This window comes from Monodelphis domestica, chromosome 6, assembly GCF_027887165.1.
Source record: "Monodelphis domestica isolate mMonDom1 chromosome 6, mMonDom1.pri, whole genome shotgun sequence".
In the NCBI taxonomy this organism is placed as follows: domain Eukaryota; kingdom Metazoa; phylum Chordata; class Mammalia; order Didelphimorphia; family Didelphidae; genus Monodelphis; species Monodelphis domestica.
The window spans coordinates 7,828,510-7,851,980 of NC_077232.1; the positions used below are offsets into that span (position 1 = coordinate 7,828,510).

General features: G+C 55.8%; 2 protein-coding genes and 1 long non-coding RNA gene across 6 annotated transcripts; 1 reads left to right on the plus strand and 2 right to left on the minus strand.

The window, feature by feature from the left end:
• Positions 1–1,824: 1,824 nt before the first annotated feature.
• On the minus strand, positions 1,825–13,089 carry DPF2 (double PHD fingers 2). Of its 3 annotated transcripts, none has more exons than XM_007502694.2 (12): positions 12,954–13,089; positions 9,289–9,449; positions 8,872–8,979; positions 8,483–8,646; positions 8,004–8,096; positions 7,689–7,767; positions 7,231–7,272; positions 6,076–6,213; positions 5,767–5,895; positions 5,484–5,596; positions 5,212–5,293; positions 1,825–3,011 (listed from the first exon to the last, which is right to left on the minus strand). In XM_007502694.2, the coding sequence occupies exons 1-12, from the start codon at positions 12,983–12,985 to the stop codon at positions 2,935–2,937; spliced, it is 1,218 nt and encodes a 405-aa protein (XP_007502756.2). In that variant the 5' UTR covers positions 12,986–13,089; the 3' UTR covers positions 1,825–2,934. The 3 variants fall into 3 exon arrangements, with proteins under 3 accessions (XP_007502756.2, XP_056657331.1, XP_007502757.2); XM_056801353.1 differs by lacking the exon at positions 12,954–13,089 and adding an exon at positions 12,504–12,721; XM_007502695.3 differs by lacking the exon at positions 7,231–7,272 and having other exon boundaries at positions 12,954–13,088.
• A 49-nt stretch (positions 13,090–13,138) lies between these two features.
• On the plus strand, positions 13,139–14,811 carry LOC107650025 (uncharacterized). Its single transcript, XR_001624629.2, has 2 exons — positions 13,139–13,397; positions 14,723–14,811. It is a non-coding gene; the product is annotated as an uncharacterized LOC107650025 (long non-coding RNA).
• A 1,868-nt stretch (positions 14,812–16,679) lies between these two features.
• LOC130454937 (cdc42 effector protein 2-like) lies at positions 16,680–23,018 on the minus strand. Of its 2 annotated transcripts, none has more exons than XM_056801357.1 (2): positions 22,872–23,018; positions 16,680–21,195 (listed from the first exon to the last, which is right to left on the minus strand). In XM_056801357.1, the coding sequence occupies exon 2, from the start codon at positions 21,124–21,126 to the stop codon at positions 20,473–20,475; it is 654 nt and encodes a 217-aa protein (XP_056657335.1). In that variant the 5' UTR covers positions 21,127–21,195; positions 22,872–23,018; the 3' UTR covers positions 16,680–20,472. The 2 variants fall into 2 exon arrangements, with proteins under 2 accessions (XP_056657335.1, XP_056657336.1); XM_056801358.1 differs by lacking the exon at positions 22,872–23,018 and adding an exon at positions 21,362–21,900.
• Positions 23,019–23,471: the final 453 nt, after the last annotated feature.

Here is a 23,471-nt window from a genome sequence, read left to right on the forward strand (position 1 = left end):
TATTATTCCTTTTCATATACCAAGTCTGTTTCCCCATCCATCTGAGGCCTAGGACCCAGATTTCCCTCACTTCTGGCTCTCAGAATTTTTTTTTTAAACCCTTACCTTCTATCTTGAAATCAATACTGTGTATTGGTCCCAAGGCAGAAGAGTAGTGAGTGGTAAGGGCTAGGCAATGGGGGGTTAAGTGATTTGCCCAGGGTCACACAGCTGGGAAATGTCTGAGGCCGTATTTGAACCCAGGACCTCCTGTCTCTGGGCCTGGCTCTCAATCCACTGAGCTACCCAGCTGCCCCCTGGCTCTCAGAATTCTTAATAAATCAAAGGTGGTCTTTTAACATTTGCTGATTTCTGAGGTCTAAATAAATGCTCAAATAATTGAAATATTAAGAGCTGGCTCCAAGGAGCCTTGTATTTTGTACCTGTTTATGTCCACCTTGATAGGACAGAAGTCCTTTGAGAGCAAGGAATGATTCATTTTGTCTTCGGAGCCTGGCGCACAGTAGGCATTTCACACTTGGTGGATGATCTGGAGGTTGATCACTAGATAATGAATTCCTTATTTGGGCCAATCCAGGCAACCGAAGAAAAATATAGAATGTCCCGTCAGTGCTTCTGCAGGAGCTGGCAGAGTGCTCCAGGTAAAATGTTTTCAATGCTACCCTGGTTCTGCCCCCTGGCATGAACTCTTTCATAGGACAGACCTCTTGAATCTTGAAGACAGTCCAGTCCTTCTGAGGCTTCTGTTCTTCCTACTTCTTCCTTCACCTGATCTCACATGGCTTTACTTTCTGACCATTTCCTGGGCCATGTTCCACCATAGGCCTCATGCTGGGTACAGGCAAAGAGGGTCATCAGGATAATTGCAGCTCAGTGCCAAGGGGCAACTTCCTAGGGTGCTTGGGACCAAATCATCAGAGACATTTGTGCTTGGTAACGTTAATGGGCAGGTGGAATCAAGAGGGCGCAAAAGCTTTAGACGGTGTATGCTTTGCCAGCATTTTAAAATTGCTGCTCCCAACAAAATGCAAAACATTGTAGCCATCTCTGGATATACTTCCTTCCACTGGACTCTCCCTTGTAAGGAATAAAACCGTCAGACAAAATCGAGAGGCTGGATGGGATAAGCAATACTGTGAGCAGCTCCCCCACCTCTATCCACAATGCACAGGTTATGAAAGGGATGGTCGGTCCTGAGAAGAGACAACCAAGGCATCAGCTCAATATGGAGGAACCTAGGACAATTTAGACCCACTGAGGAATGCAGCCATAAAAACATGCTGATACGTTTGGCTGGGATTTAATGGCAAGGCCAAATCTTGTAGCTGCAAAGTGTTGTTTGGCTGAAACTCAGATAAGAAGCCTTCCTCCCCAGATGGTCATAAAACCTTGAGCTGTTCCATATTTTGAAGACCAAAAAAGCCTTTGTAATGTCATGACCAAATGACCTAGACTTTCCGTTTCCAGTAAACCCCCAGTTACAAAATTAGACCAACTGTCCCTCTTCCTCTGTTGCTTGAGTAAACTATAAAATGTAAGACTACACTGAATAAACAGAGGCCATAGCTCTCAATTATAGTGCTGCGTTTCTCGCTTGGATCCTCATTTTCAGTCACAGCTCCTGCTTTTCTTTTCTCTTTCTCTCACTCTAACTCGGAGCTGGCCTCCTCATAAGCTGATTCTCTCACCACAGCTGTAATGGTGGGTTGGCCCCGACACCTGGCCCTCACAGCCAATCATTCATCACTTGGGCTGGAAGATTCAGATTCCCAGCAGCCTCTGGGTGCAGCCCACCCTTCATCAAGTCAACAAAGCAGCAGAGGCTCCGTGTAAAAATGTTTATTGTACTAATGTCTGGAATACAGTAACTAAAAAATGACACCTCAACTCCCAAGTGACAGTGAGAGGGGCCCAGCCTTAAGGCCAAGCAGGGGGCACTGCCATGGCCTGTGCCTCTCTCACACCACTATCAGCCTCGCCTGGCAGAAGCCTGAGGAGCCAGGGGCATCAAGGCCTTACCAGCTGCTAGCAAACATGCGAGGAGAGGAGGGGATGTCCGAGGGGCTCTCCTGTGACCTAGGAGCTTGGGTGCATGAGCTGGGGCTGAGAGGCTCCCAACTCAAATGAGGGCAGAAGGCTGAAGGCCCAGGTAGGGAGGAGGAAGAACAGAAAGGGGATTTTGGAGGTAGGCTTGAAGTCGAGTTAAAAAAACAGGCACATTATCCAACATCTCCCTCTGGCCCCCACACCGCTCGATGGATGGCCCCCTGATGCTTCCCTTCTCCCCACAAAACAAAAGAAGGACAAGGAGAAGGGGAACTGAGGAAAGAGTGGATGCACAAGACCGAGAATCACTTTTGCCACTAGCAAGGGCTATGGAAGATGGGCCAGGAGGGAGGAGGCAGGCAGTACCAAGGGGCCAGGGTGACCAAGCGGCATGCCATGCTCCAGGTGCCCTTCTGCAGTGGGCAGAGTGCTGTGGGAGCCCTCCCCGCAGGGCAGGAGGGGAGGAAGGTGGGAGGAGCCAGAGCTCCAGGCTTGCCCAGCTCACTTGGCCCCTTGAAGGAGGGCAAACTCTAGAGGCAGAGTGGGCAGAGCCAGGAAAGAAGTGAGCTGCCCTCCTGTTTCAGCGTGGAGGGCACAGCTGAACCCTGTGAGAACCAGGGCCTGGGCCCAAGGCAGGCAGAGTGAATGCACTTTATGGAGAGCAAAGGAGCAAGGAGCAGCCAGGGCCCGTGTCTTCCTAGGGGCAGCCTGTCTCCCCTAACTTTAGGAGGGGCTGGGGCTGGACAGAGGGATAGTGTCCAAGCTGTTGCCCTCCCTGGGCCTGCCAAAGGGGAGGACGGGAGAGGAGAAACCGGAAAACAAGAGAGGTTCGAAAGACAAAGCCCCATACATGGGAGGGGCCCGAGGGTGCCTGGGCTCCTGGCCTCATCAAGAAGAGTGCTGGTTCTGGTAGATGGAAGCCTTCTCCTTCAGCAGGTCCAGACACAAATGGCAACTCCAGCTCCCTGCAGGGAAGGGCAACAGGCTTATTATTCACAAGCAGCTGGGGCAGGGCTGGGTGTAGGAGGCTAGGCCTCTGCTAAAGGCTACGAGACTGGGGTTCCACCCCTTGTTTTTCAGTCAGATCTCACTCTTCCTGACCCCAGTTTGAGGTTTTCTTGACAAGTACTGGAATGGTTTGCCATTTCCTGCTCTAGTTCATTTTATAGATGAGGGAATGGAAGCAAACAGGATGAAGTGACTTCTCCAGGGTCATAGAGTTGTGTCTAAGAGCAGATCTGAACTCGGGTCTGACTCCAGGCCTGGCACTCTGCACTGGAGCACCACCTAGCTTGCCCTTTCTGTACGCAGAGGAGGAAAAGAAGGCCCCAGAGGTTTCCGGGTGGCAGCACCAGCATTTGCTCCCAGAGTCTCTCAGTCCGAGACCCCTACATGGAAGCCCAGCGGATCTCCACCTGTCACGGACCTCCTCTCAGAATCGGGTTTTTGATGGCAGATGACAAAGGGAAGCAATTAAATTACAATTGTTAGGAAAACATTAAAAACCATTCCCAGAGCCCAGGCTGCTGGTCCTGAAAGACAATCCTATGTCATTGTGATATGGTGGAATAAGGGTCCTAATCTTCTAGGGTGGAATAACAATTTACCTTCTTAGTCTGTTCTGAGGCAGAAGAGTGGTCAGGGCTAGGCCCTGGGGATTAAGTGACTTGCCCAGAGTCATAGCTACAAAGCATCTGAAGCCAGATTGGAACCCAGGACTTCCCTCCAAGCCTGGCTCTGAATTCAGAGCCACCTACCTGTCTGCCATGAATGACTTCTTAAGGCCATACACAGCTAAGTGCCAGGAGCTGAGCACTTCCTAACCCTGAATCTGCTGAGAACAGTGCCAAGAACTTGACCTCGATGGAAGGACCCATTATGTCTTGTTTGGTCACAAATTATGCCTGACCAGTAAACTTTTCCCCATTCGTTTGTTGAAGGCGTCACCCTTCGAGCATCCACTTTGACTTTATTCTGGTGTACGGTGTGAGATGTTAGTCTTTGCCCAGGTTCGGCCATGCCGTTTCCCAGTTTTCCTAGCAACGTTTGTCAAATAGCAAGTTCTTTCCCCAAAAGCTTAGATCATTAGGTTTATTGAACACGACATCAAGTGGAAGGACGTTCTCTTTCCTGTGGCTGCTGCCCGTTTCCTCAGGCAAGCCTTACCACTCCCTGGTGCTCATGTAAAGCTGGAAGGGATGGGCCCTGCTTTTACAGATGAGGGATATCCCAAGCTAAATGGCCGGGCCAAGACTCAAACCCAAGTCTCCAGCCTGCAGACCGAGCATTCTCTCTGCTCGAGATGCGAGATGGTTCCTCTTCTTCCGGCGTAGATGCCTAGCCAGTCCCCCTGCCCTCCCTGGTTCCTCTAGTCTGTTCCTTCCTTTCAGACGTGGTGTCTCTCCCTGCCTTTGCTGGCTGGTCTGCCTAATGCTTAACTGATGCTTGGTGTCTGGATCTCAAAATGCATTTGGGAAGCTGGTCTCTTCTTCCCCAGGTGGGCCAGGGGCCTCTCAAACCCCAAACCCCCACCCAAGGCTCTTCTGTTGGAGGCTGCATCCTCCTTGTCCCGGGGGTAGCTTCAGGGTCTCCCAATTTAACCCACAGGCCTCACTGGAGGCTCAGTTGGGCTCCCTGGGCTCTCCTAGTCTCCCTAACATTTGCCTTTGCCCTTCTGCCTCATCACAGAGCTGTGGGTCTGGGCCCACATAACTGCCCTGCCCAGCCGCCACAAAGCTGCCCAAGGGATGTCCTTAGAGCACTCTGTCTGACCATATCACTGCTCACGAAGTCCTTTCTAACCTTCCCAAATGGCCAGGCATATTGTCTGCCCCTCCCCACTTCAGGCACAGTGTAGTCCAGCCCCCATCTCTTCCCTTCATGCAGCCCGTGCCCTCCTATCGGGAATGCCCTCCCTATCCACCTCCACTTCTCACAAGCACTCCTTTTAATTCCTGGAGAAGCCAGGAAGCCTTTCCTGCCCACATCCCCCAGCTAGTGGGGCCTCCTTCCCCCAAATTATCTCCTCCTGACTGTGTCTGTTTTGACGGGTGTGCTGCCCAGTCCCAGACTCCAAGGTCCTCACAGGCAGGGTCCATTCCTGCTTGTGTACGTGCATCAATGGGCCCTAGTCCAGAAGGGCTCAGACCCCCCCGGGACACTCACCTTCGGGTGGCTCCGACATCGAGGGGGTGAGGCAGTACATATGATAGCCACGGTCACAATCATCACAGAAGAGCAGCTGGTCCTAGTCAGAGGGAGGAGGAGAATGGGGCAGGGGAATTGGGGCCGATTCACGTGCCTGCTCAGGCCACGGGGGAAGGCATCAGTGGGATCAGGGTCAGGCAAGCCTGTGCCAGGAGCAGTGAGGCCCGGTGGGCAAGAGGGGACCTCGGGCCATCCTGCGGACAGGGAGGAAGAACCCAGGAGTCACTCACGTCGTTCTCTGAGGTGCCACAGATGTTACAGCATTTACACTCGATACACTGCCAGCGGTAGGTCTTCACAGCAGCCATCATGACAGGGGTGAACTGGAGGCAGGATGGGTGCCCTGGGGGAGGCACAGATAGAAGGGTCTGAGTTGAGGAAGAAGAGGGAAGCCATGCCTGCCCTCCCCCCACCTTCCAGATGTCAGCGGCCAGAGCACACGTGCTATGGGAAGACTCTGAAAATCCAGGGCAGGAGGGTGGAAGGATTGCAATGGAGGCCCCGAGGCAGTACCTGAGCGGCCACAGTCTGAGCAGGATACCAGCTCCTCAGGCTGCCCCGTCTTCTTGTTGATCTTGGAGTCTCCCAAGCAGAAGTCACAGTAGTTGTTGGGCAGGGCCAGTCCGTCCGGTCCTTTCTTGGCTATGGGAACGAGAAAGCTGTGGGGTCAGTTCCCCGCCCCCAACCCCCACTTTACAGAAGGAGGGAAACGGGCTCAGGACGGCCCCTACTGAACAAAGGGTAGAGAAGGAAGAGTGAAGCGATCACAGAGGGTGGCTAGCGCAGGAGAGGCCCATTTCTCCACCCTGCAGATCTCCTTACATTTCTGCTCCTCAGACCTCTGGGACACGGGGGTGGGAGGCTGAGAGTCCTCCTTGTCTTCACCCTCCTCCTCAGCCAGGTGAGAGTGAGCGTAGTGGTAACTGAGGCCTGGTCGGTTCTTGTAACGCTTCCCACAGACTAGGGAGAAGATGGCAGAGAAAGGTGTGAGGACCCAAGCACCCTCTCCCCTCCCCAACCCCAACATCAGCTCGTGACTGAGGACGAAGAGGCTGGGCCAGGCCCGCCTGCTCCCTTCTTCTTCCTAATCCCACTCTCACTAGTGGTTCCCACTTATGCCCAACTGGCTGCTCTGAAACCTGGGCCTCTTGCTTTATCCTCACACAGCCCGAGGTGGGCTAGGCCAGGCAGCGGGGGAAGCCCTCTGGACAGGCTGAGCGGAGGGGAGGGAGGGAAGAGCTGGCTTCCCAGGCGTACCCCCGAACCCAGAGTTCACTGAACGGTCACGAAGCTGCCAAACTCCCCACCTAATGTGAATGGACCCACACGGTCCATTTGAAGCGACACAACTAGGAGAAGTTGCGGGAAACTGAATCATGGGGAGGAGGAGGGTCAGTGGGAGGAAGGCCAGCAAGGGTAGCTCACAGGTGGTGGGATCCAAGTGGGGGCCTGGGAAAGTCTGACCCAGCTAAGGGCCTCCTGGGGTTGCCTAAACAAGAGGCATACTATGTTGGGGGCAGATCAGGAACTACTCTGCCTTCTCCCATGCCCGCCCCAGGCCCTCAGCCCCCGGCCCACAAAGCTTGCCTTCCTTCTTGTGAGCAGCACTCTTAAGGTGGTGGGAGGAATGGGAAACAGGTTAAGATGGGGCAATGGAAAGGTGAGAAGGGAGACAGACACGAGGGTCCAGGAGGCCTCCTTCCACCCACGGTAGCCCCCAATCTAACTGGTTCCCTTCACTCTCATCAGAAGCCAGCCAATGCCAGGGCCCGAGTGCCAGGGGAATGAGTCTGTGCATGGCAAGTGGGGACAGAGGCAGGTGTCAGGGTCCGAGGGAGTGGGGCAGAGCAGACTCCCTCCCTGTGCCCCAGCCCTGCCATTCTATCGCTGTGGGAGAAGACAGAGGCAGGAGGAGCGTCGGAGGAAGGAGGCAAGGGAAAGGGGCACAAAGGCACAGAGCCAAGAGAGGGCGGCTACCTCTCTGGGGCGCTTTCGAGGTATGCTTTTGTTTGAAACTATCTGAAAGACAGAAAGAAAAGTCGTGAGGAAGGCACACACACACGCACACGCTTGAGCACACATGAGCACACACACATTGACACATGCACACGCACATAGTAGCACAAGAGCCCAACAAGGAGAGAAGCCTCCAAGGGTGGGGGTGCTCGGAGGGACAGAAAGTGGGTGGGGAAGGGCAAGAGAAAGAAAGAGAGAGGAAGAGAGAGAGGGAGAGAAAGAGAGAAAAGTGCATTAATAAAGCTCCTTTTGGGGCTCCGCAGTGCCCTGCCTGCCCACTGGATATGTGGGAGGCGGCCAGGGAGCTGATCAAGGGTGGACAGTGATGCCTTCTTCCCTCCCCCATCCCAACAGAGGGGAGCTGGGCCCTGGACAGGGGCTGCCTATCCTCCCCATGCCCAAGCCCCAGAGACACTCACTGTCACACGCATAGGGTTTGTCTCGGTCCTCCAGGATAGAAGCGTCCAGCTTCTTCCGGGCGCTGCTCACCCCTTTGCCCTGCCAATGGGAACAAGGAAGACACTTTACCCAGGACCTCAAGTCCAGGTCAGCTGAACTTCCCAGGGGGCCCCGAGAATCTCTCCACATGCCGCTGGTCTCCATTCTCCCAGGCCAATGAGTATGTGGGGAATGCGTGTGCCCGTCCGCCCTGTCTACCTCCTCCCTCTCATTTTTCTCTGTGTTGGGGGAAGAGGCAGGTGGCAGTGGCCAGGGCAGCCCTTCTCCCAGCTCACCTTGGCTTTGCCTTTGCCCCGGCGCTTGGGGGTATCTTCCTCATAGTCCTCATCATCTAGGTCATCCAGGAAGTCTTCTGGCTCCAGGATCCGCTGAGAGAGGGGAAGGTTAGGGTAGGTGGGGAGAGGAGCAAGGGTGCTGGGGATGGCATTTGCCCACCTACCCTCTCTCAGCTAATCCCCTGCCAATGGGAGACAAAGCATAACCCAGGAGTTTCGAGCTCCTTTTCGGAGTCTATCCTCACAAAGCCAGAGGTTCCTACTGAGTTAAGGAGAGCTGGAAGCAAGAAGGAACACGCAGGAAGTGAGAGCTTCCATGTTTCCAGAGACTATTCAGGGAACGGAAGTGGCAAAGAATCACATTGGCCTGCCTCCCTTCTCCTCTGGAAGTCTATCTGGCTGGTTTAAGCCAGTTTCCTTCCTGTTATGGGACACTGGTCTTCTGTGAGGTCCCTCCAATTAGGGAGAGAAGCTGGTACCTTCCTTGCTCGGCTGTTGGTAACAGGGAATTCTCCCAAGCTCTCATCATCTGCTTGGGGATTGGGGGCCCCTCGCTTCTCAAGGGGGTCAGTGCGCAGTAGGGCCTCCAAGCTGCTTCCATCCTGAGAGATCAGTCCTTCCTTCTTCAGGGTCTGATCTGTGTCTGAAAGGAGAATAGGGGACAATGAGATATGAGGGGGTCCGGGGCAGACAATCCTGAAATTATGCTACCTTGGAAGTAAAGGGCCATCATTCACTTCTGCCCTCCAACTTCCAAGAACCAAGAGTCTCCAGGTTTCCTATTTATTCTTTTCATTCAGCCTCTCTCAGCCAGCAGACACTGACCATGGTACTGTCCTCCTGGCCCACAGAGGAATACTGCCCCTACCTGGCTTGATGGATGGGAAGGTCAGGCGGGGATCTTCAGGAGGGTGGGCTCGGCGTTTTTTCCGCCAACGCCGGGCAGGATAGGAGTACAACTGCCCTGAGGCCAACCCTGTGGGAGATGATGCGGGTCAGTAACGTGAGGATGCCTTCTGGACCAGTGGACTCCTTGCTCACTCTGAGGCAGGGGCAAATGGAATTGGGGGAAGGGAAGATTCCAGACAAAAGGTAGGATCACCAGGAATTGGGTGGGGAAAGAAGGATGAACAGGGGAGGAGGGAGAAGAAAGTGAAGTGGAATCAGGGCACGAAGGAAGCCAGACTAAATGTTTCTGCCCCATGGACACCCCCCCAAAGTGCCCATCGCCCCAAATGGCAGTCCCTAGCTAGAGGCTGTGGGTTTCATAGGCACCAGCCTTCACCTGGCCCCCGGTGCCGCTTTTCCATCCAGATGTAACAGTTGCTCTGGGCCACTCCAGTCTGGGAGTCCAGGAAGGGCAGGCGCACACTTCGTTCAGCGCACAGGCGAGCATTGTAATTGTGGCACTGCTCCATGGCGTCCCTGTAGTACTGCTCCCCTAGGCTGTGTTGGGAAACATGGGTGACAAGCTGCCCGCTGCAGGGCTTTCCCTTGTTCCCTGTCTTTTCAAGGGAAGGCTCCTGAGCTTGGGTCTCGTCCTTTGGACTTGTCTGCCTTCTTTCTGTTCTACCTTAGAGGACACACCAAGGGATTGGATTCCAATGTCACAGGGAGAAATCTAGGCTACCCAAACCTGCTCCTTTAGTGCCTGAGTGGTGAAGGCCCAGAATGTGAATTGCGTTAAACCCTAAACAGTTCTCTTAGCAAGGAGGCGCAGACAACATAGTGGTGCTTGGAGCAACTGAAAAAAATCCCCAGCCCCCCCCAAACCAACCAAACAAAAAGGCAAGAGCAGAAAATCCAGCCTGGCTTAATTCAATGAGCTGTAATTACTGTAATTTGAGGTAGGCATCTTCTGGGGAGGAGGAGGGAACAGGGCCACATTAATTTGCTTTCAGAAATCGGCCTCCCTGTCCTCACCATCAGAGAAGAAAATTGGATAAACAAGGCTGAGTAGCGTAACGCTTTTGTTTCCACTGATGGGAATCGATAGTGACATTCTGAAGAGAAATGGAAGGAGTGCAGGGAGATCCTGGGCTGCCAAGTGAGAGGCAGCACACACAGACTAGGAGATGGCTCCCACAGCTTTTCAAAAGAACAATATGTATCTGGGAAATGGCAGAGAATGTGGCTCCTAATGGGTAGAGGTTGAGGAGGGGTGGGCAGTGGGAATGGAGAGAACTCTTAAAGAGTTCCTGGTACCTGGACAGAGAAAGCTTGTGTAAACAATGGACGCCCAGGGCTTGTTAACTAAACAACAGATCAATGGGGGTTCTGAGGTGTTGGATGCTCTTGGGCAGCTCCCTCACAAAAGCCCTGGAAAGGAGATTCCCTTTTCACATGTTATGTTGGGGAGGGAAAGCTCATGAAGCTCTTCAGAAGTGTCCTGTTCCTCAATCTAAGACTAAACTGTCAGATAACTAAACTCCATCCCCTGCCTCCTGGCCTGCTCCCCCTCCCTCCAACATAAACAGCCTGGTGATGGCACTGGAAGAAATAAAGACAGCAGCTGCTTCTCTGGGTGGGGATAAAGAATAGGAAAAAAGGTGGTGAAGTTCCCTTCCTTGGAAGAAAAGCCTGCCTAATGTCATCAGTAGCCCTCAATAGATGGCCTTGAGAAGGAAGTGGCTGGTTCCCCACTCCCCAAGAGAAACTCAGAACCCACTGAGCCCTACAGGGGAGATGGAGGAAGCAAGCTGTGTCTCAGAAAGATGACAAACTGGGCAGGAGGGACTTCACCAGCCCTCTCACACCACTTGAAGGGGCTTGTTCATACCCCAATGAGGGAAGGCTGGTTTCACCCAAGAAGCTTTCTTTTTCTAGCTTTTATTCCCTTTCTAACTTCTTTCCATGTCCCCCTAGAATCTAGAAAAGGCAGCTTTTCTTAAAACAGCAGGACTTTCCTACAAGTCAGTCTGAAATCTGTGAAACCTCTGACACCAGTGGGGTGATGGGGCACAAACACAAGGAAGACACTTGTGAGGGGAGCCTCAAGTGTCAGGAAGAACTAGCATGATCACCTCTAAACTGGGAGAAATGTCAGCCTGAAGAGTGGGGGAAAGGAGTGGGTAGATCAGAGAGAAAGATAATGATGTAGAAGGATGGGTAGGTGGCTGAGAGAAATATCAGGGAAAGAGCAGAAAGGAAGAGTCCATCACCAACCCCAACCAACCCATGAGGGGGAGGCACTTGGTAAAATGACAGTGGAGTTGAGTTGAGAAGGCCTCTGTCCACTACAGAGGAAGGGCAGCCAGAGGACACACTTCTTCCTCTTTATCTTTTTTATCGAAAAACCCCATCTTCTGACCCACCGCACCCACTCAAAAAGAATGGTTGGAGGAGGCAGTAAGGTGGCTCAGTGGAGTGAGTCAGGCCCAGGGTCCTGGGTTCAAATCTGAATTCAGACACTTCCCAGCTGTGTGACCCTGGGCAAGTCACTTAACCCCCATTGCCTAGTCCTCACCACTCTTCTGCCTGTATTGGTTCCAAGACTGAAGGTAAGGGTTTAAATAAAATAAAAGAATGGTTGGAAATCACCTAGCCTCTAGAGGAAAAAAGTTATGAGGACCCTCTCTTGAGTGAGCTGAAATGTATTCCGAGTCCCACCTGGTGCTAAGCTCACAGATAAGAGGCCAGGGACAAGCATCAGGGGGCCCTTCAGAGATGGCACTACCCAGGGTCAAGGGCACAGAGCCAGTTCTTTCTGATTCCAAGCCTCCAACATCAACTGGCCCCTGACAACAGACGGCCGCAGGCCTTACAGTCCAGCCCTGGTTCCTTTCTTCTCCAGGTCATGATGGGCTGGCCCCAAGAGTTTCCACTAACTCTGGGCCCCTTCCCACTTTTGCTACCTGGTTTCCTGAGGAAATTCATTCCAGACACCCAATTAGAGGGGAGGAGTCATATTCAAAACTCCCTTCCTTGGGTGAACAGCCTCCATCTGGGCCAGGCGACACTTTCCTTATCCGAAGGGTGGGCAATGGAACTAACAGACAGTGATGGGGATGGCAGCAATGGGTTCCAAGTGCCAGGCAGAGCCCCTGCACAAGCCCCTCTGGACATCATATCTACAGGAAGTCCTGTTCCCCATCAGGGATCTCTCATCTCCTAGGAATCTTTGTAGAACAGCAGGGCGCTGCCACTTACAACCAGAGAGGCCCTCTCCAAAGTGCCATCTAGGAGGCTAATCTGGACCAAGGCTGAGCCCCCTGGGATATGGTGGAAGGGAAGCTCCCCGAGGGCACAGCATGGGATTTTAATAGCATCAATGCGTGGTGAAATGACCCTGGGATCCCGGCAATATTTGGATCCTTCTTCCCCAACTCTGGCTAAAGGAAGCTCCCTACTACCACCCCAAAAAAACTGAGCAACACAAACATCCTAAGGATGCCCCTACCCCTGGAGTCCAGGACCCGAGTTCGAATTCTGACTCAGCTTCTGCCTGGCTGGGGGCCTTGGGCTAAGTCCCAGTAGTGCCCCGTGCCTCAGTTTCCCCACCTGTCTAACGAAGGGGTTAGATCAGAAGATTCCTAAGGCCTCTCCCAGGTGTGGGGTCTACAGCCTGAAGAACCCGACTCCCCGCTGCGACGTTGGCCAGGGTTCCCCCCCCAGGTGCCGCAGTTTACCCCCGCAATGAAAGTGGGGGGGGCGCCTGGGCCGGATGGCCCCCGCTTTAGGCCTCTTTCCCGCTGTCGGGGCTTGGGCCTCAGTTTCCCTTCAGGGGCGCGCCTGACCGGGGCGCGTCCCCGGCGGAAGTCCTCGCGCCTGCGGCGGCCACGCGCCCCGCTCCGGGCGCTCAACGGCCTCTGTGGCCTCGGCCTGGCCCGGGCCATCCCGCGCCCGCCCCAGCGGCGCCCCCGTGCAGGCCGCCACCACGCCTCCCTCCGCGGCCCCGGGCCCGCCCCACCCCCGCCCCGGCTCGGAAGAGAGACGGCGGTCGCCACTCACAGCTTCACTACATTCTCCACCACGGCCGCCATCTTCCCTCCTCCTCTCCCTCAGCCCGGGAGCCCCCGGGGCCTCAGTGCGCAGGCGCTCAGTCTGGAGCGCGCGCCCGTGCCCCCTCGCCCCCGCTGCGGTCCTAGTGCGCAGGCGCACTATCCGGTGCGCGAGTCGGCACCAGCGCCAACACGCAAGCGCCACTCTCGGAGAGGGCGCCCACTCCAACGCCCGCTCCGCAGCCGTAGTGCGCAGGCGCTGAGCTCGAAGTCCTCACCCGCACCCTCTCCCAAGACCCGAACAGAAGCTTTCTCCGTCTTCACTTCCTTTACATCAAAGCCCTTTCGCCATTCCCTGCCTCAATGCGCAGGCGCCAGAGATAGACCATCTTCTCCGTTTCCCTCCAACTCCCCGTCACCCCCAGCCCCAGACCAAGCACGCAAACGCAGCAAGGTAGGCAAGGAACCCACTCCTATTAGCAAGGGTCAAGTCCGTATACCGTAATAAGAGGTTATAGAGCTGAACGGCCGCGCCCGCGAAAGTATTTTGACGCAGGCGCACTGAAAGAGACCCTGGCCTCGGGACCCTTTCTTCTGCTGGGGTCTTCCTCCTTTGGGGTAGGCGTGGAGTCCAGGGGCGTTTCCCTGACACCTCCCTCGCCCCCCGGGGGCTTGTGGAAGAGATGACCTAAATGGGGAAAACAATAAAAACCAGAACAGTCTTAATTTTTCCTTCAGCCGTGGATGGGGGCAGGGGCCTGAAGTAGTCTGCATCTATTAGTCGTCTGCTGTTTACCAGGCCCTGGTTCCTCCCCCTCCCGGGGATTTGCTGGGACCACACCCTCGTAGTTGGGATGCGGCCCTTAAAAAGTTATATCTAGGGTCTCCAGCCCAGTTGCTCTGAATCTACCTGTGTGTATTTGGGTCCAAGCGTGTTTGTCCTCTGGTTTTACATCATTTTCATTTCCTAAGATTTAACAACCGATCTGGGGGTGGGGGTGGGAGGACGGGATATGCACAAACACCAAAGACATTCATTATTTACTCTTTTAAAATCAAGGCAGTTAAGCGAAAGCAATAAATCGCACCCAAATTTGCAGAAATTTGTGATTTCTGAGGCACGAGTACACTCACACTGCATCCCTCTCCCTCCCTGCGCAGCCAGCCATCTCTTGTCAATAAAGAATTAAAAGGAAAGAGAAAAAATGAAGAAAAAGTTATTCAGCAAAACCAAGCAGGCATCAGCTGTGTCTGACAAGATCTGCAACACTCCACACCCCTAGTCTGCCCCCCCCCCCAAGAAGGGAGGGAAGGGCTTTTTCTGGGCTCTTCTCAGCTGGTCCTGAGAGTTTCTTTTGTAGTTCTTTCTGAATACATTGTAGTGTGTATGCTTTTTTCCTGCTTCTGCTTAATGCCATATCCATTAACCAATGACTTCTCATATATCTCTTGAATTCTTTGTTCTCTTTTCAAGACTATTTTTTTGTCTTTTCTTCTTAAAAGTCCATACCCTTTGTCTTAGAATCAATACTGTGTATTGGTTCCAAGGCAGAACAGGCGGAAGGACTAGGCAGTGGGGGTGAAGTGACTTGCCCAGGGTCACACATTTGAACCCAGGCAGGACCTTTGGGCCTGGCTCTCAATCCCACTGAGTCACCTTCCTGCCTCCAAAGCTATCTTTTCTCTCAACCGTTACTCCTTACCCAATTCAAGCCCTCTGTTTTATAACTTTCAATTTAGGAGGAAAAAAAACCTAAAAAAAGTTTTATTGCTTTTCAGTGAAAAGAACAATCTGAACTTGAAGTCAGAAGACGAGCTGAAATCCTAGAAATCATTTACCATCTGATAAACTTAGGCAAATCACTTAATGATGACTTCTCTGAGCCTCTGTTTCCTTAGGGGGTAAAATGAGGATCTGGGGAAAGATGATCTCTAAACGCCTTTCAGGTCTAGATGAGAATCTTCTGAACTCTTGCTAAATCTGACTCTTTGGAGCTCAGGCTGATTTGATTTAGTGTCCTCTGGACATCTTTCTGCCATGCTACCGGGGGCTACCTTCTGCCTCCTAGCCTCTGCTTCTGACCTTGGGCTCTGGCTAGGTAGATCACACAGGGAGGCAGCCTCAGCCCCATCAGGATTTACTCAGGGATCCCCCAAGCCGACTTGCCTCTTGCTGCACTAAAATCCCACCTTTTACGTGAAGCCTTTCTGGATTCCCTTTCATGCCAGTGCCTCATTTCTATTAATTTTCTCCAGTTTCCCCTGTATATAATTTGTTCATTCATAGTTGTTTGCATGTGGTTTCTCCCATTAGATAGCAAATCCCTGGAGAGCAAGGACTGCCTTTTGCCTTCATGGGCATCCCTAGCACTTAGCGTAGTGCCTGGCACATAGCACAGAATGTGCTTTAAGATGTTTATTGATTGACTGCTCTAGAAACACTAATTAAAGTATGAGTTTGCCAGGATTGCAGCATGCCATCCCCATCCTCCAAGGAGATCTAGAAAGCATGACTGATCTAAATCCTGATGGAGAAATAAAAAAAAAAGTTACAGTTTTTTTGTCAGCTCAGTTTGGCCTAGAAAGACAGACAGATGTGTGGACACTGGAGAAAGGGTGGAGCCAGTGTTGTGTACCAAGAGAAAAGGAGATCCTAGACCCATCCCTGGCCCCAGGAAAGGAACAGGGGCCAACTAGCAGCTCAGTCACCTGTGACCCAAATTATAGCTCCAAGGCAGATGGAGGAGGGGACCTGCATCTAGGGAGAGCATTCTGGGGTAAGGGGCAGTTGGGGGCTGAGTCAGTGTACTTAGAAGAGAAGCAAGTTCAGATGCCAACAGCAGTGGTGTGGTTCGGATCCCAGGAGCTGATCAGGGTCTCAGTTCCAGCTTCTAGCTCAGCCTGCAAAAGAAGAACCAGGGCAGGAATCCCAGACTCAGACCTTGGTCAAGAACTTGCAGAAATCAGATGTGGGGTGGGGATGGAGTGCAGCAATTAGATTTTGCTTTGGAGTGCTGAAAGCTTTCAGTTCTCCAACTTGAATTGTCCTTGAGATCCTCGAATAACACAATATCTAGTGCTCTAAGAAAGCAGCCACAGGACCAGAACAGACCTCTCTATTAGGAAGGGAAGGCTCTTCAGAAGCAAATAGAACCTGGCCCAACACAAGCCTAAAGTCAGGAAATAGCCTGGAAAAATGAGTGAATTAACAAAACAAAACAAAACAAAAGAATCCCACTATAAAAAACTATTCTAGTGACAGGGATACTGTCACAAAGGCAGAAAAAAAAATTACCCCCAAACATCTTCAAGCAAAGCCTCAAAGAAAATCACAGCCTGGACACAAATTCCACTAGAATTCCTGGAAAAGTGGAGCAAGAGGTTTTTGTTTGTCTTTTTAAAAAGTTAAAAGTATTTTTATAAATGGAATGAGAGTGCTAGAAGAAAAAGCTGGAAAAGAAATGAGAGCCATGGAAGAAAGAATTGAAAATGGAATGAACAGCTTGGCAGAAGAGGCATGAAACCTGCCCAGGCAATAAACTCCTCTGAAAATGAGAAGGGACCAAATCCAGATAATTAAAAGTCATACCATAGTGGCCAGCCACTACAAAAAGTTCTTGTGTGGGTTTTAATCACCTGTGGAGGGAGGCTAAAGACTGGGAAAGCAATGGGTAAAGGCTGAGGACTAGAGAGGGAGAGACATGGGTTGAACAAACAGACAAGGAATACAGAGAAAGAACTTCAGCACTGTGTCCGCAGGTCAGCGCACAGAGAGGGTCTGACCCACTGCATTGTTTATTATAGGGTTTTTCAGCATTGGGGGCTTGGGGGATGTCAATCAAACAAGGGAACCAGTAAAAGTATTAACATAATATCAAGTCCAATGACAAGATAAAGGAAGGAGTAGCAACATAATTGCATAGCCGGGCGCCCAGGAAAGAAGCTCATTTGAAAGTCCTTCCTGCCCTTAGTCAAACCTAGCTTTCAGCCTGCAGATCACAGTAGAGGCTTGATTTTTATGTGCCACAAGATTTAAGTCCCATCCAATTTTTTTTTTAAACCCTCACCTTCCGTCTTGGAGTCAATACTGTGTATTGGCTCCAAGGCAGAAGAGTGGTAAGGGCGAGGCAATGGGGGTCAAGTGACTTGCCCAGGGTCACACAGCTGGGAAGTGTCTGAGGCCAGATTTGAACCTAGGACCTGTCTCTAGGCCTGGCTCTCCATCCACTGAGCTACCCAGCTGCCCCCTGGTCCCATCCAATTTAAGGATTCAGAGATTCAAATGTTTCCTTCGGCAGGATCAGTTTCCCTGGCTTCTTCCTGGGGCCCTTTACCACGTTGGTCACCTTCCCGTCTGAAACTCTGGCCTCAGAGCCGAACACATCTCTCAGCTAGGATCGGGCCAGCAGCACGTCCTTTTGACGCTTGGAATGCCTTGTTGCTGCTCTCTGCTCTTTCCACATCGCCTGAATTCTCACTCGCCTCCCGGAGAACCGTCTCTAAAAATGACCCCAAATCCTTCCCTTAGGTTTCGCCATCAATTCTAAGTCAGAAGAGTGGCAAGGCTGGCAGTTGGGGTTCAGTGACTTGCCCAGGGTCACAGAGGAAGTGTCTGAGGTTTGAATTCAAGTTTTCCTGGACTCCAGGCCACTGAGCTGCCCTGAGAACCATCTCGTGTAATAAATAAAAAAAGAGGAAGAAAAGCCAAAATTGAACAGAAACTAGTCAGAGAAAGAGTAAAGACGCCCGTGCAGGGAAATGGTCAGAGCAGCCAAGAAACGGCCCCAGGATGGGTGCCCGCAAGCTGACCACACTGCAGAGCGAGACACATGGAGAGGAACTTGTAAAGCTTGTAAAGAGAACCAATACAGAGGGAGCACCTGGGTGGCTCAGTGGACTGAGAGCTGGGCCCGGAGACGGGAGGTCCTGGGTTCAAATGTGGCCTCAGACGCTTCCCAGCTGGGTGACCCTGGATGGCCCCCCACGGTACTGCTCCTCTGCCTGGGACCCATCCACAGGACTGATTCTGAGGGAAGGAGAGGGCTTAAAAAAAGGAACCAACAGAGGGAACACAGGAAGCAGCATCAAGGAAGCTGGGAAGGAGAACACCCAAGACTTCTGGCTGGGTGCAGCGTGAGCTTCAGAGGCCCAGGACGGAGCAGTGGGACTCGGTCCCCAGGGAGCCAGGCGTCTGTGCGCGGCTGTCATTCGGATCATTCGCCGGGCAGGGAGGTACGTGAATATCCAGGGAGGCAGGCTCGCTGAGGCCCGGGAGGGAGGCCCAGGCAGAGCAGGCAGGGTGAGGCAGACTCGCTGAGGCCCGGGAGGGAGGCCCAGGCAGAGCAGGCAGGGTGAGGCAGACTCGCTGAGGCCCGGGAGGGAGGCCCAGGCAGATCAGGCAGGGTGAGGTGGGCTTGCTGAGGCCCGGGAGGGAGGCCCAGGCAGAGCAGGCAGGGCCACGTCCTCGGCATCCCCATCGTGACAGTGAGCTGGAACGCTCCGATCGCCGGGCACTAGAGGGCACCAGAGGGCACCAGGAGCCCCTGCTTGGTGCTATGGGCTCTGCCGGAAGCAAAGGAATCTTCCAGGTCTTTCTCTGGCCCAACCAGCTGATCTTTAGAGTGGAAATGGGCCCAGAGTGGCGGCTCCTATTCCGGGGCCCCAGCGGGGCTTCTGACTCCCAGGCCTTTAGGAGGCGGCTCCAGGAGACCCATGTTGTATCTCCTGCGAGCTCAGCCCCGCGGCTCTCATTGGGGCCTCTCCAGAAGGAGAAGCAGGCCCTTCCGCTCTTCTCCAGACCAATCTCTCTCCCCGCCTCCCCCTTGAAAAACTCTCCTCATTTTGTCCTAGTCACAACTAGATAGCAGGGCAAGGGACTCACCCAGGGCCATCCAGCTAGAAAGTGTATGAGGCTGGATTTGAACCCGGGTCCTCCTCACCGCAGGCCTGCAGGGCTCCCCTCCATCCCTCTGAAGGTGACTATCCTCCATTTATCATGTAGAAGAGCTTGTCTGTACATGTTTGCACGCTGGCTCTCCCCTAAGGGTTTCACAAAGGGCTGTTCGGTGATGGGCCCAGGCCCACTGCTGGTGTCTGAGGCTGGGTTTGAACTCGAGCCGCCCATCACGGTCCGGAGGCATTCTTCTCCTCCTCCAGGCTCCACAGGAAGCTCTGGCTGCTGCCCATGTCTCTATTTCCCCTAAACCCCGCCAGAGGATCACTGCTAAGAAGGACCCTCGTTTCTGACAGGCGAGCGCTCGGGGGCATCACAAGCCCCCAGAACCATGGACAGACAGACGGACCCATTGTGCTTGAACCCCGAGCCGAGGCCAGGATGGGGGCCTGGAAGAACAGGGCAAATCAGGCTGGCTTGCGTTTAGGCCTTGGGTGGGGCTGTTAAAAACATGGGGAAAGTGGGGGCCGCTGGGTGGCTCAGTGGATGGAGCCGGGCCTAGAGACGGGAGGTCCCGGGTTCCAATCTGGCCTCAGACCCTTCCTCGCTGGGTGACCCTGGGCAGGTCCCTTCGTTCTGCCTTGGAGCCCATCCACGGTGGAGCCTGCGCTGGAAGGTCAGGCCAGCCCGTGTCTCTCCTCTCGCCTCTGCTGCTGCCAACGCAGACTCAAGCCTGGGTCCTGGCTCCGAGGCAGAAGGGTGCTCAGGGCTGGGCCGTGGGGGCCACCCAGCTCTCCATCCACGGAGCTGTCTAGCGCCCCTGGGACAGGCTTTGAGCCTGAGGAGCCGAGGGGGCTCCTGGCTCGCCCAAGGTCCCCAAGAGTCATCCAGGCCTTCTGATGTCCAGCGTGGGGTCCTTCCCCCGCATCTCCCCCGCCAGCTGGGCTCCCACAGTCTGCCCCGGCCCCGTTTCATTCATTCAGGGCCCGTGCATGTTAGGGGGTGCAGGGTAGGGCAGAGGCTCGCCCTCACAGCAGCCGGGGGCCTCGGCGTGTCACCGAAGAAGCCAGCGGCCCAACCCCCTCCCCCCACCCTGCCACCCGCAGCCACGGAGACCTGGGCCTCGGTTTCCCCACCTGTAGAAGGCAGCCCCGCCCGTGATGGAATCCAAGGGGTCGGCCCCAAAGCAAACCAGGGAGGAGGGGAGGGCGGGAGAGGCGGCGGCCGGTCCAGCACGGTTTATTGCAATCACAGCTCACTGTAAGGGGGGAGGGGACGGGCTGACACAGAGCCCAGAGGCCAAGCGGAGTCTAGAAGACAGCTGCCCGCCGGCCGGGGCTGGGGGATCCCTGCGGTCCGTTCTTGAACCGTCGGCACCGTCACCCACATCCTAGCCGAGGGAAGAGAGAACTGGCTCCCGCCAGCTGGGCCGCGAGAAGGGCGCTGAGCCCGCCTCGGCCCGGAGGGGCCCCTACTTGTCCCGAGGAGCGCAAAGTGCTTTTCTTCCGAGGCTCAAAACCTCGTCCTGTCCGTGGGACGAAGCGGGGGAAACTGAGGCACGAGTGAGAAGCGATCTGCCCCGCGATCGTCGGAGTGAAGGCGGCGCCCCCTCCCCGCCCTGCCCCGCTCCCAGGGTTTATGTGGGGGTCTCGACTCTGTCTGGGTCTTGGTGCTGGTCCATGATCTGCAGCACGTCGTCCAGGATGGAGGGTCCCAGGTCCACGTGCAGGGAAAGGAGGGAGCTGGCTTGGGACAGGAAGGGCTCCTCGCCGTCCCGCTCAGGCACGAAGCCGTTCCGGGGAGAGTCCGGCTCCCGAGTCCTCCAGGCTGCCGAGTCCTCGCTCTCCCCAGCGGCTGGGGCCGGGGGCTCCAGGTGCAGGCGGGGGGGCTTGGGGGGGGCCTGCGCGGAGGGCAGGGTGAGGGCCTGGGGGCCGCCGATGACCGGGAGGGAGATGGCATTCTTGAGCAGGGGGGAGTGCCCGTCGGAGAAGCCCAGCGGCTCGCGCCCGTACACCGTGGCGGTGCGGGCGAACTGGAAGGGGAGGTTGAAGGCGCCGTCGTCGTCGTCGTCGGGCCCCTCGCCCCCCGTGCCCGGGAGCAGGTGGAACTTGCCCTGGAGGAAGGAGATGTCGCCGAACATGTCCCCCTCGCCGCCGCTGCCGATGTGGATGGTGTGGCGGAAGTCGCCCAGCGGCGGGCTGATCATGTCCGACGACAGCAGGTCCCGCAGCTTCTCCTTCTTCCCCTTGCGGCTGCCCCGCTTCAGGTAGATGGGCACCTTGGCGGACATGGCACCATCGCCCGAGGGCGAGGCTGGCAGAGGGTGCCCGTCGGGCTGGGCGCTGGCGTCTCTGCCGCTCTGAAATCACAAGATCGAGGGCCGGGTCAGTGCTGGCTCCCCGTTCCCTGGCGGAGCCACCCTCCGGGCAGCCCCGGCAGGCAGGGGGCGCCGCAGGCGTCCCCGGGACGAGGAGAGGCCGAAGCCTGGACAGCCCCCTCACTGGCTCCTGCTCTGCCCACTTCACCTGCCTCCGCTTCCTGCAAGTCCCTCCAGGTTTTTCTGAACACGAGGGAGACCGTGGGGGTTCAGGGCCCCCCTCGCTTTTCAGAGGAGGAAACTGAGGCTCCAGGAGAGGCGCGGCACGTCTGTGGCAGAGCTGGACGGGAACCCGGGTCCTAATGCAAGCCCGTCCTCCTGGCTGTACAGGAGGAGCTCCCCGAGGGCTCCCCTAGTGCGGCCATCTAGGAACCCTCCCCCAAAGCGCTGCAGTCAGTCTGATCCTGGGACAAGATTAGATCAGCCCATGATAAGGCACCAGCAGGGGGCCCAAAGTGGACATAGCCGGGAGGGGCTTCACTCTTAGGTGCCAATCCCGGTGTCCCCCAGGAAGAGGCCAGACCTTCCAGAGAGAGCTTGTTTCCACAGCAGCCTGTGTCCATGGGTGGGCAGCGTCCCTTGCCAGACAGCTGCCTGGGTCCGGGCCAGAGGTGCCCACCCATTTCCAGATGTGGGGCGGGATGGGAGACAGGAAGCCCCTCCCAGCTGTCCTGTCCTGTGGGGGCAAGCTCCAGGAAGCCAGGACAGCAGGCCCGCCCCCCCCCCCCAGGATCCTCTCCTGGGGGGCCTCCCTGGGGCGGTTCCCCCTCCATCCCGGGCTGCTGCCCCCCCAAGGCTTTCTGAAAGAACACGGCAGCCCCGGGGCACAAGGTCAGCTTCCTGCCTCCAAGGCCCCTTCTAGCTCTGCCCCAGGACTTTCACAATGATCCGGAAGGCACCTCAGAGGCCCACGTCCTCTTTTTACAGAGGAGGAAACTGAGGCTCAGCGACCCCAATCCTCTGACCTCTCAGCCAGAGCTCCTTCATCGAGCTTCTGCACTCCCCGCCCCCTCCCCCCTCTCGCACACAGTCTTAACCTTTCACTTTCCCGAGTGGTCCCAGGACCACGGACATGGCCCCCACCTCCCCCAAGGTAGCGCCTCAGCTGAGGCGCTACCTCCAGGGGCCACTAGATGGCGTCCTGCGCCCCGGCTCGGACAGCTCCGGACTCGGGGACCGAAACCTGGAGTTCCGGCCGGTCCACGCGGGGTTCCAGTCGTGGGCGGGGGCGGGGATGGGGCCGCGGGGGCGAGCCTGCAGGCCGTTCGCGGGGGGCGGGGCCCGGCTCCTAGCCCCTCAGCAGCCTTGCCTCGGGGGCCAGCCCGGAGCCCCAGATTGAGGCTCCCTCCTGAGGCAGCAGCATTTAGGTGGCTCATTCGTCGCACCCCGCGCCGGATCAGGGGCGCCCGGAGAGCAGGGAGGGTGAGCTTCGCTGCAGGGCTGACCCGGGGCTGGGAGAAGGGGTGCTTCGGCCCGGGAGGGTCAGGGGGAGGGGACGGGGGAGGGCTAGAGTGCAGGAAGGGGGACAGAAAAAACTGGAGGGAGGATCGGGGGTGCCCCTGGGTCGGGCCAGGTCCCTCTCCAGCCGGGGAGGTTCCGGAGTCGGGCGTGCCGGGCGTGGGGACCTCTCGGGGTCGGCTCAGACCCCGGGGACTTACCGTAGAGAGCTCGGAGCTTACGAGGAAGTCCGGGTCCGAGGAGTAATCTGGCCGGGCGCAGGACAGGGACTCTCAGCAGCTGCGAGCGAACTGTTCCCAGGCCCCGGGCCAGCAGCTCCGCCTCCGCGGGCCCCGCCCAAGGGCCCCGATGGGCCAATGTCCGCTCTGGCTCCGGCCCGGCCCGGCCGGGCCCGCCCCGCCCCTCCAGCTGCTGCCCCAGCGCCGATCTCGGCCGGCCCGCCCGCAGCTGGGTGGGGTGGGAAGGAGGAGGGAAAAGCCGGGGGGACCCGGCCCAGCTAGGTCAATGTGGCAGGCCGTCCGTCCCCCGGGGGAGCCGGGATCGGGCCTGCCCTCCCCTTTCTCAAGCGCCTCCGGGGGCCAGCCTGGGGCTCAGCCGTCCTCGCACTTGGACGATCTGGCCGGGAAGGGCTCGCTTCCTAAGGCGGGTCCACCAGGGCCCGAGTAGTCTAATGCTGCCGAGACCGTAGAGGGCTAACACGGCCAGGCAGGTGGGATAGCTGCGGCCCCATTGGCGCTCTTGGCGAACTGGGGGGATTCGCGATCCTTTCCAAGAATGGAGAAGGGGGAGGCCCTGGGTTC